The sequence below is a fragment of the Sphaerodactylus townsendi genome, linkage group LG01, assembly GCF_021028975.2.
Source record: "Sphaerodactylus townsendi isolate TG3544 linkage group LG01, MPM_Stown_v2.3, whole genome shotgun sequence".
NCBI lineage: Eukaryota > Metazoa > Chordata > Lepidosauria > Squamata > Sphaerodactylidae > Sphaerodactylus > Sphaerodactylus townsendi.
In genome coordinates this window covers 111,313,290-111,330,424 of record NC_059425.1, presented here as the reverse complement: position 1 = coordinate 111,330,424, position 17,135 = coordinate 111,313,290, and the positions used below count along the sequence as shown (strand labels likewise).

Sequence of the window (17,135 nt, the reverse complement as noted above, 5' to 3'; positions counted from 1 at the left end):
ACAATTTATTCATGCTTGATCCTGGGGCCACGCACCATACTATCAATGATAAAAGATATTTTTCAGAAATGGAAAGTTGTCAAGAAAGTTTCATGCAAGCAAGTGGTGTACCTTTTAATTCGCTTAGGTGTGGAAATGTGGAAATAAAGGTTATGAGTTTGTGTGGAAAGGTCATTCAGTGCAAGTTGATAGATGCTTTGTACATCCCTACAACACCACACAATTTAATTTCTGTGCCCAAGATGTTGGAGTCTGGATGTGAGATTATATTTAGAGAAAACAGTTGCAAGATCTTTGATGACAGACTGGGAGTGCAGTTCACCACAGAGAGACATGGTCTCTATTTCTGTTTCAGGAACATTGGAAACTGTAAAGAGGACATCTTCCAAGTAAGAGAGAGAGAATGCTCTCACGAGAGCTGTCTTTATGCATGGCATTTGAAATTGGGACATAGAAGTTATGATGCTGTCAAGATGCATATTCAAAATTGTGTCATGCACATAATTGAGTGGATTTAAGCAATCAGAAATGCCATATTTGCATCAAACGAAAGGCGACTGCTCCAATGCATTCTAGCAGATATACTGCAGCTCAAACTGAAGTTCTGGAGACCTCTGGCAGTGACCTCTGGCACCCTCCTATGGTGGTGCCTAGTTTATACTTACTTTTGTTGATAGTGCAAGCAGGTATACCTATGTGTATCTAATTAAAGACCATTAGAACAGGAGACTTCTAGTTCCAGTACTGGAACTTAGTTGTTTATGAAAAAGCTCCGATAAGGCTGGAGAAATTTTTATCTATTTTAATTATATGCAACCTTTTAAAAATCATATAACTTCCTGGAGATTGTGAGACTGCTCCTTGGTTTATTATGGGATGTAAAAAATGGCTGAGGGAGGCAGAAGGAATTTTCTCCTCCCTCTGCAAAACAATCTAGGAGAATTGATTTCTTCCAAGTTACAACTGCCAACCATTTTGACGTTTTAGGGATAATGAATTAGAGATTGCTGACGATGTGCCATGAAGGAATACAGGAGGTATTCTGGAGACCGGTGAGTGTTTATGTCAAATAAAAAACAACTTTAATGAACTGATTAGTTCAGCAGAGGATGAGTATAATGATGTTAGTAAAAAGAGTGTCTGGAAAGACTTTTCCAATCTTTTGTCATTTACTGCTTCCACTGTTGAACATATTTTTAAGTAGTTAAAGCTTTTAAATGACAAATTGGATAATGTCATGAAACATAAAGAAGATGTGAAAGAAGAGGATCCAACACTGAAGCAGCTAAAGTTCCAATTAAGGACCATGAAAAGTATACACCAAAACTTCACCATAAAAGATAATGTAAAAGTAAGGACTGTAATGTGTTCCTCTCCTCCAACCAAATTTGTATAACTGTTTGCAATTACAGAGGTTTAACTCCTAATTGGAATAACTTCCGATATACAAGGAGACATCTTAGAGTGTTGTTCGGGTGGGGGGAGTTAACTGTGTTAACCTGCAGTCAGTGGAAGCACTGGAATCTGATTTACAACTACCAAGAGTGCTACTGACTTTTAATACACACAGAATCTCCTCATTACGACTATGTAAAGAAGCCTTTTTGGAAACTAAAAGTGTGCTCCTGTCTTATGTATTAAAAACACCTTATTTGGCCATTGCTTCACAATCCTGAACTTGCTTACAGAGGAAGACCTCAATCACAGTGATGAAAGATACAATTAATTAACCCCTGGATTCCACATGATGGAATACATGATATTGGCAATCCTATCAAGATGATGGATACCCAGAATTTTTCTAATGATGTACTGGACAATTACACACTAGAGGAAAAGCTTAAAGAATTCTATCTAGCCTCTGAGCAAGAAGGTATTATTAACAGACTAGAAATACTAATGTGGGAGCTATTAAGAAGCAGAAGGCCTTAATCACCAGACAGCAAAATACATGCCATGAGGACAACAATGCAACACAAGTGGACCTTATTATTCTAGACTCCCCATTACCAGAGGAATTTATTATGATTCCTGTACTAATGAACCGAGCTACCAAGGACATGGGTGTGGCTATCATAACAGAAACAGAAATATAAATTAACAGATGGCCAAGCCAGATTAATATCACATACAATAAAGTATGTGAAGAGTGGAAAACGTGGACCCAAGAATTGGCTGAATTATTGCATGTACCCACCCCACTGGATATGAAGAAGGTGTTACCACCTATTGAGAGATTTGATGAAAGAACAACTAATGAAGGAAGGGTACTGGGAGAAAATAGGAAACGACAGAATAATGGATGTATTTTCCTGGATGATCGTGGACAACTGGACCAGATTAACATTGAATGACTATGTAGCACAACTTCTATATTTTTGAATAAGGCATCTTCATTAACACTTGTGTCATGGAATGTAATGGGGTGGAAAGGAAGAAGTATGGATTTGAATACTTCTAACTTTCTAAAGAAATTTAATGTTATATTAGCACAAGAGACCTGGGAAGGACAAAGGGGGGATTGGGTATTCTGGTCTCAACTTCCTTAAAAGTGAAGGTAGAAGATTTAGATTCTTACTCCCACTACGCTATGGCTGTGTTATGGCATTTTAGGCAAATAATTTATTTGGTTTATTACCCCAGGGTCGGATACGACAGAAGGGGAAACTTTACCTTTACCCCCTGCTAAGTTAAAATCTCAGATAGATCAACTGTGGGAAGGCTTGGGAAAATACATATGCTGGCTAATGAAGAATTAGCCGACCCTCTATTTTATTCTGGGTGGTGATTTCAATGCAAGGAAAGGGATAGACAGGAGATTTCTGATCCTTTAAGGTTTGTGAATAACAATAAGAATCTTTCAATAAGGATATACTCAAAAGATACCAAGTATAATTGTGCTGGAGGCAAACTGTTTAGATGAGTCAATTCAAATGATCTGAGAATACTTAATGGTTCGTATCCAGTGAACCAACCAGATGAATTTACTTACTGTTCAAGGGATAAGTTTAGACCAATAGATTACATTTTGGTCTCTGAGGAGATGGTGAACATGGTTGAGAATTTCAAGGTTTCCACATATTATGAGAGCCATCATTTGCCTCTTGAAATGAGATTTAAAATTTCATTGTGTGATGTTATTATCTAGGACAGATTTGTTCAAGAACTTTTGTATGAGAACATGCACTGAAAGGCTAGATGGAATGAGTCTACTGATAAGAAAATGAAACAATACATGAGTGTGGCCTTAGGGAAAGAACACCTCTCTAGAATACTAGTTAAAGAGACTGAAGATACCTGTATAGCTACATACGATCTCCTAACTAGTGAAATGAAACAAATTATGTTAAACAATCAGCCCAGCACACCTAGGCATCAGGAAGAACAGAAAATTTATTCTAAATCATAAAGCCAAGAAGTTATTAAAGGATCTATTCCAAAAATTTAGATGTATTCCTTCAGAGGAATTAAACATAGAACTGAAAACTCAGAAAAGGAAGTATAAGGCAATGATATGTCAGAAAAAGAGAGTATCCATGATGAAAGACCAGGAATTAAGACCGGGAATCGCTCATTGTTCTGGAGATTGACTGAATATTATTAGTGGAACAGTTAGGTTAACGAAAGAAGTCATTACCCCAGCTATATGGGAGGATTATTTTAGATATCTGTATGCAACATCGTAAGACTTGCCTTTAGCAGATAAAAATATTTGCTATTTGCCACACTGGTCTCCAGTACCCTCTTCAGAAATACATTAATTGATTACTTCATTGAAAAGTGGGAAGGCTCCTGGAATAGACTTGATCAACCCAGATCACCAGTTAAGTATATAGACTGGTGGACTCCTGTTCTTTCAGCACTCTTTACTGCTATAGACAATGTGGAACAGGTGCACTCTTATAGCTGGGTGTAGTCCAGGATAATGGCCAGAATAATTTGCATATAGCAAATGCCTCTGCAAGGGCTGAATTGAGTATATGTGCTGTTAAGCGATTATTTTGGAATAAGGGTGCCCACAATGTAGAAGCAGTGCTAAGATTGTTTAAAGCTAAACCCTTGGCACAACGCTATACGGCTCCCTGTTCTGTGTTAAAGGTAAAAAAAATCATAGCTGAAAGACGCAATCAAAATTTTTGAGAGCCATTTTTCAGGCTCCGCCATTCCAATTGCTGCAATTAGGCTGAAGGCTGGGATGATCACAATCAATGCTAGGATTTGGTTGGTAGCTTCTTTGTATTGGTTCAGACTTTTTGATTCATCTAAAGGTCTCCTTTATCTTATCAGCAAGGATTTCATTTAACTCACCCTGGCATAAAACTGTGGAAACTAAACAGAGAACATATGGTCTATCTATTGAGACATTGATGGTAACAGAACGTACCCACACCGGAACAATAATTAAACAAAATTATTGAATATGGAGGGGAGCCATAATATAAACAGAATAAAAAATTTTCTTTTTGATTCCAGCATACTGAATAAAAACATGATTGCTCCTTATAATGAGCACCTAGATTTTCCTGAACTGCAAAAAGTTTCATGCTGATCAGACATAATGCCCTACCAACAGTGGCCTTAATTGACAAATACAATAAAAGACCTAGAGAAGAATGTTTATGCCACGATGGTTCTATAGAACTGTTGGAGCATCTTATATTCGACTGTAAGAATTTAGACCAGGAAAGAAGGAAGTTAATTAATCCTATTTTATATAAATATCGAGGCAGAGACACAAGGACTCTTATTTCCATATTGGTTGCTAAATTTGACTGGATAATTTGTAAGGTACAAGGAAGGTTTTTAACTTTTGTAATAATTTATTTATTTAATATTTTAATAGGTTTGGACTTTGGCTGTTGATTTTATTACTTAAGTTAATCTGATGTTTTAGTCTATAGTAATTGTAAGTGTTGGATATTGTTATGATTGTGGTCTATGACTGCAAATAAATTTCATTCATTCATATCTAAATAAATCCAAGGATGAAGTTCCACAGAAATTTAAAAGTTATTTAGCTGCTGTCAAGAATAAATTTGGCAAGGCACCACAGATCCTCTTTACTGATAATGGATCTGAATATTCAAGTTGTGACTTTCAGAGATATTTGGAGAGTGAAGGAATAGTAAATGCCAGATCTGTGAAATACACACCCTCCCACAATGGATTGGGAGAGAGGTTTAATAGAACTATCCTTGAGATTGCATGTTGTCTGTGGCTACAAGCAGAGTTACCAGACCCCTCCTGGGGAGAAGCAGTAAACACTGCCACATACTTGTATAATCACAGTTTGTGCAAAGTCATGGGCAAAGTCATGGGCAAAAGTCCATTTGAATTGTGGAGCAACAAATTACCAGGTTTGAAACACTTAAGGGTTTTGGAGCAAAAACTTACATGTATGTTCCCAAAGAGAAAGCTAGATCCAAGAGCAAAGCTTGGAATACTGGATAGCTGAAACCAACTTTCAAAAGGGTATAACTTATTGAACCCTGAAACTTGTAATGTAGAAATTCTGAATGCTGTTTATGTGAATAAGAGCAATATTCTAAAAGTCTTTGACCAAGCAGATCACATAGTATGAGAACCCAATCAAGAGGCTAAGAAAATCACATTCTCAGAATTGGTCAATGAGCCATCTGCTGTACCCAGAGCCCAGCTGGAGGATACCCAGCCAGGCCAAATGAAGGAGAGACCTCATCTACTGTGAGAAAGTCAGAGAGAGAGATGATAAAGGAGTTATGCTCAAGAAATACAGTGACTATATTTGCAAATGTAGACTGAGCTAGGAGAAGCACAGCACTATTTGGGAATACAAATGGAGAAAACCCAAGATGGAGGTTTTCTTCTCAACCAGAAGCCCCAAAATTATGGACTTTACAGAGTCTGTGAATATGATGGATGCTAAAGGAGTGAGCATACCAATGGATCCTGCATACCTGAATCTCCAAAATGGAGAGGCACTAAACAGGATGAAGTTTGAGAATCTTTATGATAAATTGTGTTTGCATGTTTTGTGTGACTGACACTTTGAAAAGGGCTTTGTTGGGATTTTGCAAGTGTCTGTCACAACTCAGTTATAAAAGAGTTAACTGTATTTAAACAAGTTAAAACAAGAGTTAACTGTTTATATTTAAACAAGTTGCTGAGGCCACTACTTATGACCTGATCTATTGATTAGCTATTGGTCAGTCAGACAGTCATAGTTTACTTGTTAGTGAGCATGTACATCTGACATTATAAAGTTAAATCTGTTTCTTTGTTTGAGTCGTCATGACACCGCCACTACCACCATGAGCATGATACAGCAGATAGGTACCAAGATGTAACCAAACATACAGTAATGTAGATGTGTTACAGGAGAGAAAGGATTTCTTATTTTATCTCCATGTAACCCTCCCTTTATAGTTAATAAACTCATATATGAAAATCAACTGAGAATCTGTCTCTTCTGTTCTACTATGCTAATATGTAAATATATACACCCAAAAAAGGGTTGTAAGGGATGAGAAAGCTCAGCAGAAACTAGAAGAAAATTATAATGTATCCATGGCATCCATGGCCACAATCCATTGCAATGCAGAATCAGACATAATATTCAGTTGATTAACAGTAGAATTCATTGTACTGTTATAGTACATTGTGATTCACTCTTAAAATTTCACTTTAAAAGCAAAGGCATGAAAATTCAAACCAAGAATGGAATTGCTGCTCCTGACATTGTGTCACTCTCCTTGAATCACTGGCATGCCTAAAGCTTTGAACATTTCCCCAACAGAGACAGCAGCATGAAAAGCTGTATAAGGAGTTAGGATTGTGAAAACATACAATTTTAAAAGACATTCAGGATAAATACATTTTTATACTTACACTCTTAGCTTTTTTGTTAGCTGAGCTGACAGTAGAAAATCTCAATATATTCATGTCCTTGTGTTTACAGTTACCCAGGGTTTTTTCCCTTGCCCTATTACATCTAGATTTCTCTTTTTTTGCACATTACTCAGGCAGGCTTCTGTAGAGTTTGCCCTGAAGCAATAAAATCAGAGAGATTGTGTCTCTGCTTTGTTGTTTTCAATTTTTACTGATCATTAAAGAATCAAATTTGAGATTGGAAACTTGCAAAGTAGGAGGCTTGCTCTCAAATTATATTTGGAAATGGTTTTCCTTTTTTTTCTTTTCTCTCTTACCAGTAGTGGCAGTTTCATTTGCATTAGCCATTGCAGATGACAGCCGGGCATTGTTGCTGCCTTCCAGAATTTCCACATTCTTCTTCTTAAACATTCTAAAATAAATATGGTGAACAAATATCCACAGTCTATTTCACTTATATTTCAGATTTGTTTTTAATGATGGAAATGCCACAATTTTATACTGCATAGAACGAAAGGTTATTCTTCATGAAGGATTAGGTGAGGGAATTAAAATAAATCCCTAATTATTGTTGCTGTCTGTTCATCAGAATAGTGTAGAACATTCCATTTTCTCAGTTATTGCTTAGTGTTACAAATGCTGTTGATCATTTATGCTCTGAGAATATGCAGAAAAAAGAACTGCCCTACCCCCTGCCTAGAGGATATGGCAGAGATGCACAGCTGCTTTTTAGGGCAAAGCAGACATGATTTTAAAAAAATAGTAGGTCTATGAGGGCGACTTCTGACAGGACTGTGGTGTGAGGAGAACAGATTTAAGCTCTTCACCACATCTTTCTGGACCTTCTTAGCTGCTATTTGCCCAATTTAGGCAAATGTACGTATAGTTGCATGTTTTTTTCCAGTGGTAAAACCAGTTATTCACACATAGCATTACTCCAGGTGAGGTCTGGAGATCACCCAAAATTACAACTAATTACCAGAAAAGATACCAGTTTACATGCAGAAAATGGCTACTTTATGGCATGGATTCTATGTAATTATACCCTGCTGACCTCCCTCCCTTTAGCAAACCCCACTCTTGCAAGGCTTCACTCTCAAATCTCCAGGAATTTCCCAACACAGAGTTGGCAAGTCTATCTACAAACCTGATAATTAAAGAACTCTTAGCATCATGTCTGGTTTGAGCTTTACAGTGTCTAGGCAACGCCCCTAGATCTGACCCCTAGCTATGGACAAGCATGTTGGTGCTGTTGCTAGAGTGCCTTCTTTCACATATATCTGGCCTTTTAAAAAAAAAAATTTTTTTGGTATAGCTAATCTGGCCACCTGTCAGTTCCAAGAGACTAGATCATGTGCTCTACCCCTAAGAGCTCTACTCTGAATGGAGAGACTAGATTATTGTTATGTGCTCTACTATGCCATGAAGATAATTCGGTAGCTGCAATCAATACAGAATACTGCCTCATCACTATTTACCACTATTTGTTTGACTACCGAGATGATGCAAGGATGTTGACTAGCTGTTTGCTCCAGATCCAATTCAACTGCTGTTTTTGACCTTTAAAGCTCTTTACCATCAGGGTTCCACGTACTGTATGAGCCTGAATGGACTTTCATATTCTCACAACAAGGTTGGCTCCCTTTTCCTTCCTTAAAGTGGATTAAATCAATGACTACCAAGGTTTCTATTGGAATGGCCAATTTAGGCAGTGGTGTAATTGTTTAGATAGACTTTGTCCTTACTTGGTTTTAATAATGCTTGTTTTAACATTTTAATACGCCAGGTCTGGTTTTTTCATTATAAAATGGTTTGAGCAACAAGGAAAAGAAGAAAACCCAAGAGTTGTACTGATATTGCAATGTCACTTCCATTGAATAACTGGAATCAGCATCACTGCATCAGCTTGACACTCTAGAATTCAGTCCAAACTCTATAGTAAAACCTGGACCATCATATCAATGTGGTGACATCACTTCCAGTTATTTTCTGGAAGTGATGTTGTACTTTGGAATGGTGTCATGCCCCCATCCCTCTCCATCTCTTAGAATAAGACAGATAAAATTTTAACAAAAAAGGAATAAGCTGAGCTTGCCTGCTATGGATGTGATTAGTATAGACTTAACCCCTGTGATCTATTACTAAGAATCACTATCTGTAAAGGTTCATAAGTATTTGTATATTACAGCTTTGGAGTTCCTTTAATTCAACATATATTTCATGTCCTCCCAGAAACTGATGAGTTATGAACCTGTCTTGGTTTCTCTGTAGCTTGCCACTGCAACATCAATGGCTCGTTCTCAGAAATTTGCAACTTGCAGACTGGACAGTGTGATTGCAAGCCCAACGTTGTAGGCCGTCGATGTGATGAGTGTAAGGTAAGCCATAAGAAGGAAATCCAGCCTAAATGCTCTTCTTTCTTGTTTGTTATAACATAATTTGTTTTGATTCCAACAACCCTTAATGCATAATTTCAAGCAAAGAACAAAGAATGCTAAATGACTTCTTCTCTCTCACAAAAGTGTAGTATTCATTTTTTAGATTTCCCGGATCAGCAGTTGAGTGCTAAATGAGCACGATATATTCAGTGCACAGAACCTGCCCCCTTAAAAAAAATCTTATGCCCCCTTTAAAAAAATCTAAGTCAAGCAAAGTAAATATATCATGAATATTTAATACCTATAAAATGGAAAGTGTATTTCAATTCAGTGGTAGAGAAATATTGGCAGAATGGCTGACACGCCCCCCCCCCAGCCAAAATCTTTGATGCCCTTGCTTTTCTGTGATGTTAAAGGGGGGGGGGGTTTGCAACTTTTGACAGCACTGGTTGCAAAGTAAATATTCCGTTATAGCATACATATAATTCTAGTTTGCAGTCCTTTGTTTATTGGGGAATGATTACCAATGAAATCTTATTTATGCGAAATCATGCTTAATCATAAGAGGTCTGAATGGCTTTACTCAAATCTGTGGGCAAAACTCACTTGAAATATATGCCATATCAGTTATTTTTCTGTCCAAACTTTGTTCAATGTAATGGTTTGTGCAGTTATAAAAAAGGTTGAGAAGAAATCTGGTGAAGCTTCTGTTTTATACTTCCTCCTATTTTTAAGAACTTTGTGCAATCTAAACTTTTCAAGTGAAAGGACAGTCACTCAATGATTTAATAAAATCTCATGTTTTCATAATTTTCTGCTTCCAAATGCAGCATCGCTGCTAATGTGTTTCCTTCTGTGAGCCCTCTAAATTCACATAAGCTAATTTGAAGTAGTGGATGGAATATCAAGCTACAACTACAGAGATCCATATTTAAATCTCTACTCTGCCATGGATGGTCATGGGATAATCATTATGGAAGAGCTCCTCTCCCCAATCAGACTCAGAAAACTGTGCTTTCAGCACAAGGGTGGGGTTATTTGGAACCAAGTATTCCATAGCATTCACGTAGCATAATAGACGGTTGTGTGTGTAATCCTTGAGAATTGTGTGTTCTTCAACTCCCTTCCAATCTTATGTGCTGCTACTGAGGTACATGGAGGTAGTACTATAGCAGTAGGCCAGATGGCCATTTTACTTTCTTTCCTTTGCTTCCCTTCTGAGGGCCGCAGAAGCATGGATAGTAATCTGAAAGCCACTTTCCTGTGAGTAAATATGGGATTCACTTCCACATAGAGCTGCTTAAGATTGCTCCCACAACATTTGTGCAGTCTAGGAATTGGAATTTTTTGGATGCCTGATATTAGCAGACCTGATTCACATAATGCCATGGGTACTTTCAACATTGTAGTTCAACATTGGTAGTGCACAGAAAGAGGGTGAGTGAAGAAGGAAGGGGAAAGGCAAGAAGACTTTTCTATCTTCTTGCTTAGATATCCCATTGCCTGTCATGGTAGCTGCACAAGAGGAGGTAAGTTGGAAAACAGAAAGGCCCCTTCCGCACGGAGGCGGAAGGGGTTGGGTCGGCGTAATTTACGCCGACCCGACGACGCTGGGACCGTCCGCATGGACGGTCCCAGAACCAGCTGGGATGACGGCGCCACGGAGCGACGGCGCCCCGCCGACCCGCCTCTTCCCCGTCCCTCTCCCGTCGCCTCTGTCACCCTGCTGGCCTCCGTAGACCCGCCCACGCTGCCCTCCGACCTCCAGGGGTCGGAGGACAGCAAGGGAGGCCCTTCGGAGGCCAGCAGGGCGATGGAGGCGACGAGGTGTGTGGGAGAGGGACGGGGACAACAGCGCATTCCCGGCGGTGCCGTTCGCACTGCGCCACTGGGAATGCGCTGTTGTGCCAAAAACCTCCCTCCAGGAGGGAGGTTTTTGGAGGCGGCCTGAGGCCGCCCTGGGGGAGGGGGAAGGGAGCCAGGTTGGCGCTGCTGCATTTTGGCAGCGCCGCCTGTGCGAACGGCTCCCTGGGGACGGTGTTTTTGCCGTCCCCAGGGCGTCGTTATTGGCCCGTGCGGAAAGGGCCAGAGAGAAAATTGGGAACTCTGATGTAGCATTATGAGGTTTTAAACTGATCTGAACCAAGAAACCTTGGATATTTTTAAGCAACAAAAGCTCACAAATGCCATCCAGTTACACTGTTAGTATTTTCGTGTGTGTGGTAAACCTTTTCTTCGATACAAATGTGTTAATATAATATCACAAACTGCAATTTAGAACAAAGTTTACCCTATTTGGTAACTGTGTACGAATAAATACATTTTAGTTGTGAAACAGTCATTTTGTACACCCCACTAGCATGTCATAGTTCCCATGCATGAAATACACTGGTTCATAAGGAGGTTGCTGCAAAGTCTATTCTTTCATTTCAAGACTGATTATAGTTAATCATTGTCTTGGTTAACATCATCCAGGACTCTTAATTCCTGCTTCTTCTAGGCTGGGCAGTCCCACCCAAGAGGCTAGGTGATTGGCCATCCCCTTCCTGCTCCCAAGTAGGCTTCTCGGTGGCATGGGGAGGCTCGAAAAATGAAAAGGCCTTGCCAAGTAAATCCCATTGGATTTCATAGATTTATGTTTTGATGCCATAAGTTGGAATTCCTAGCCACCAGCATAAGGTGGTGAATGGCCAGGAGGAAGCTGACAAATGTTGGCTCCTTCCCCAGCTTGCCCCTGCTATGCTGGCAGCGACAGCAGTGGCACTGGAATGCTGGCACTGCCTCTGGAGCTGCATCCCAGCACCAGTGAAGGACGCAGCAGCTGCCTGCCAGCAGGATTTCCCCTCTCTCAGGGTAAGTGCCCTGGGGAGGCCAAATCTGCCAGTGCAGCTGTGCACTGCTCCCACAGGCAGATTCACACATAGCCCCACTCAGAATGGTCTTTAAGCCTTGTAAGCACTAGTTACCTTCTTTCTGAGTCAAGCTCTTCTATTTCTTGGGTGTTTCCCTCAGAGGCCCAGGCTTCCTCATTATTGTACACTTCTTTCCCTTTGTTGTCTTTGCCTATGCTTCCTTCCACTCCTATACTTTTCTTCCACAGTTCCCGTTGCCCCTTATTCCCACCATTACCTTAACTCCACACTATCATTTCTCTCATAAAGTCTTCTCCCAAGAGGTGTACCGAGGAAAAATGGTGCCCGGAGACATCTGTTCTCTGGGCACCCCCCCCCCCACCATGCCTGGGGCAGCCCCACCTCCAACCCCGCCTCCCAGCTGCCTGCTCCAAGCCAGCAGCTGGGAGGGTGGCAGGGCTTGGGGGGTCCTCTGGCTTCCTTGGCCCCGCCCATGTCGATGACAACATGGGTGGGGCCGAGGGTGCCAGAAGACGACAAGGCAGCAGGACTTTCTGATTTTGAACCCCTCACGTGACCAGATCAGAGGCACCTGGGGACAGAGGGTACCCCTGTCCCTAGGCAAATACGCCACTGCTTCTCCCTCCATCCCATCCCATCTAACTTCACTGTCCACTCCTCACCAGTTGCCATCCAACCCAGTTTCACCCCATTCTTCCTCCAGCCCACTTTCCCAGTGGCAACAGAGGGCATGCTACTCAGCCAATGCATTCAAAACCAAGAGCTGCTCACTTATTCCTGTGGGTCAGTTGACAATTAAGCCTGTCCTCAGTACCCGTGATATGCATTGGATTCTATGTACATTTTAATTTCATATTCTTATTGACCTAATATGTTTCCGTGCTCTTTTTTCCTGTATTTATTCTTCTAATATTCTATGCTTGATTTTCTAATTCATTCTTTTTCTTTCTTTTTAAAGCCCAGCTACTTTTGGGCTACCAAAAAGCAGTTCTGCATTCCATGTGCCTGCAATCCTCTAGGATCTATGTCACTACAATGTGATGTGTCAGGGCGATGTATCTGTAAATCAGGATTTGCAGGTAAACGATGCGAACTAAGCAGGCAGGTGTATGTACGGAAAGAGAACCCACCAACATCTCAGCAAATCCAAGTGCCTCCTCTGCGAAGGGGCTACATAAGTGCAAGTGGGTGCCCACGAGGTGCTTTCAGACCTGCCACTTTGGTAATCAAAAAAACTCATGCACAGCATGCACTATATTCCAGCATGAGGTTGTGTTGTGGTGTACTATATTAACATTATAATAGAAAGCAATTTACAGTCATTTAAATGTTTTTTCAACTGACATAACATTGCCTACTACAATGTGAAGTATGTTCAAAAACATTAAAAGTAGTTGAGACTTCAATTCTTTCTACAGTTATTTGGGAATGCTTCTTATAGAATTTAAAAGGACTTCCAGATTTAAAAAAAAAATTATATTTAGCCCAGACTAGCCTCATCTTGTTAGAACTGGGAACCTAACCAGGTTTGGTACTTGGATGAATATTTCCCACCCAGGAAGACTGCTGTGCAGCTAAAGACAATGGCCAATCTTTGCTTCTCATTTCTTGCCTTGAAAACCCCATGAGGTGGATCTTCATGGTGTTGTCATGAGTTGTTTGAATGGAATGTTTGAATGGCATATTTTACCTTTATATATCCATCAATTTGCCATGAATGCAGAAATAGCTTAATGAAATTTCCAATTCCCTTTGGCAATAACCATAAAAAAGAGAAACAAAAGCCAATGCAATAAGGACTGACAATTTACCTTAATGTGGGAATAGATCTGCTTATATGAAGGATTAAGTGCACATATCTTCTTTCTTCATTAACATAAATGTGGTAAAGAAAGTTTTGCACCCGTACTAACTTGATGAATCAACCATGCATATATGTAGCCGGGCTTCTACTACATTAGGGTATTATTATTATAAGGTCATTGTTTAAAATATCTTGAGAACTAGTTTTATAGTCCTACACAAACCAGTGCAGATTTCAGTCACTAAGTCTACCTTTTAGTTATACTGCTACCAGGCACAAACTAGTTTCCTTTAAATCATGAGATAAGCTCCGTGGTGGCTTGACAAGACATACTGCCTGAGGTGTCACCCTGCCTCTACCTCTCAGTACTTTTGCCTGCTTCCTTCACCCAGGGCAGTTATGCTTCTTTCCTTTTCATTCCATGACATCTTTGCACATGCTTGATAATGCTTCCCAAATTCTCTTGAGAGTAATCTTCTGTGAAGTCAGGAAACCCTTTTGGCCTTGCTTGGTTTTCTGAACTGTGTGCGCACAGACCAGGGGAAGAAGGAAGGAAAGTTAGTTGCACTGTGTGGCAATGAAGAGATGGAAGAAGAGACAGCAAAACAGGAATATCAGTAGCTCTGGAGATTGCCATGGCACATAATTTGCCACCCATAATTATAGAATCAACCCAGACTAAGGCTCATTCCGCACATGCAGAATAATGCACTTTCAAGCTGCTTTCAATGCTCTTTGAAGCTGTGCGGAATGGCAAAATCCACTTGCAAACAGTTGTGAAAGTGGTTTGAAAACGCATTATTTTGCGTGTGCGGAAGGAGCCTAAACTACAAGACCCTTTCTTAGAGGGTGAGTACAGTCATTGGATAATATTGAATATTTATATTTCTTTTAGAAATACTTCTTTAAAACATTGGCATAGAAAATAAAGTAAAATTTTCAATACGATAAATTATACGTCGCTTATAAAGAGCTGTGAGATATTAGTCAACTAAGGAACCAAAAATTTCAGCTACTGTAACTACATAGTTACATTTTCTAAGTTCATCATAGTCCACATATTTCTCATCTCAGGAAGAAGCAAATCAGGACTGATATCCAGCCCTCTTGAGTTTCTCTCACAAATCCCCTGATCAAATGTCTCAGTATTTCTTTTAAAAAATCATGATGTATGTATGTGCAATGAACAATGTCATTTCCCCAACTGAAATTGTTCCATGAAGCTATCATTAGCTGATGGAAGGGAAAAGGTGAATATCCCTATAGTACTCTTCTCAGGTTAGTGGGGCCATGGCTGATGAAGATATTTTAATTTGGGGGTAAAAATATTTTTAAGATCTGCTTTGTATGTTGTCCATTTCAAAGTCCAATAGTAAATCTGAAGGTAATAAAGCTAGCATATCCTACTTCCTTCTTTTTTTAATTCATCTGGCCATAGGAGGCTTGTAATTTCATAAAACTGAAGTTATTAACTGGGGAGGAGGAGAAATCCAAATAAATAAAAATTATGAACTGCAAGCCTCCTGGAGAAAAATACTATAATTACCAGCATGATTCAGAGGTGTCTGGAGGTACGACTAGATAGTTTATACAGATATTTTTAGCACCTTCATAGATTTCATAATGTAAAAGTAATATAGTTCATACATTCATAACCAATATATACATTACTAAATTGTAGCAGCAGTGGCATAGGAGGTTAAGAGCAAATGCAGTCTGATCTGGAGGATACAAACATTAAAAACAATATACTGAACGCCAACACCAAATAATAAGTATTAAAAACTGGTGGCCATAAATATTCCCATCCACCTCTCCCCCTTCCCCCAAAGGCTAAAAGAAGATGACTTACTTCATTCAATCTGGCTGGCTAGTTGGAAAAGGCCTGGTGGAACAGCCTACAGAATTGCAATAACTCCCACAGGGCCTTGACATCTTGTTCCACCAGGCTGGAGCCAGGGCCGTGAAAGGACCTTTTTTTTTTTGTTTCTAAATCTAGACTGTAGGGTTTTGAACATTTGCTTTGTTTATGTAGTGTGTCTTAGAAAGAAAAGAATATATAGTTCTCCTAAGTGAACCTCAGTCACTGACCAGATATTTTCTCATATTGGCAGAATTGTGGATTACATACAGAATTTTAGTATGAAAGGGAATTTATTTTCTGTCCTTTTCCCCTTACAAGAAGAATTGACTATCTTATATCATGCTATTTATTGTGATACAATTTGCATGCTGCCCTGTGCTTATCTTGGCTCTATTGTACAAAATGGCTGTCGGGAGAATTTTATTTCCTTTGCTTTTTTTTACTTTAACAGAACAACAACAAATGAGATGGTTTCAGATTTAATTAAACCTTAGAATTTAATTGGTTGAGTGTAAGCATTCCATTCTTTTCTAGCTGAAACATATCCTTCCTTAGTAAACAGCAGTGAAAAACAGTTGTGAATAACTACATGCAGACATACAGATGAACTCTACTTTCTTTGAGGTAGAACCACCCTCCAAGCCTGAAAACTGAACCTAGGTTGGTTCCATGCTGAAATTGTCTTGCCTTTATGGATCAGAATGCAGGACTGAAGTTACAAATGTAATCAGTAGTGAAAGACCAAGACTGGAGGCCCAACGCCCTTTCATTCTCTTCTTTTGCATACTGAAAATTGGGCAACTGGGAGGGGGAAATGATCCACAACTTCTTAGCAGTCGATTTGGACCAGAGACCTCTGACTAAGTCTACTTGCTGTCAAAACTATACTATGGGATTGTGTATTCTGGTACTAAAGGGCACACTGACCTCACCAGGTCTCCTGACAACAGTATATTGCCTTAAGATTCAAAGAATGGCATAGTTATTATATTCATTGGTGATGCTGATGAGTCTTTTATTACTATGGAGTTTGACTAATATTGACTAATATCACCAACTTGTACTTGCACCAACTATTGAATTGATTTGGTTATTCTGTAGTGACTCAAACTGGTGAACTGATGTGCAATCTAATGGTTGGGTGGGAAGAGAGAGTATGCTATCCATCTCTTATCAGTTTGAATGGGCACAGCTTTGTATTAGCTTTCTAAATCATTTAAATTTCAAAGACAACCATACAACATTGCTGGTGGAAAGGTCTTACCCTGAAAAAATGGAATAATGGTCAGTGGCTGCTACAGGATGAAGACCCTGCTAAGCTATACAGGGCAATCCTTTTATACTAAAGA

General features: G+C 39.6%; 1 protein-coding gene across 1 annotated transcript in view; it reads left to right on the top strand.

Moving 5' to 3' along the window:
- The window catches only part of LAMA2 (laminin subunit alpha 2), a 549,054-nt gene that overhangs the window by 347,381 nt on the left and 184,538 nt on the right, over positions 1–17,135 (top strand). The window contains exon 19 of the mRNA XM_048490901.1: positions 9,139–9,245. Within this exon, the coding sequence (XP_048346858.1) occupies positions 9,139–9,245 (107 nt within the window). The remainder of the gene's footprint in view (positions 1–9,138; positions 9,246–17,135) is intronic.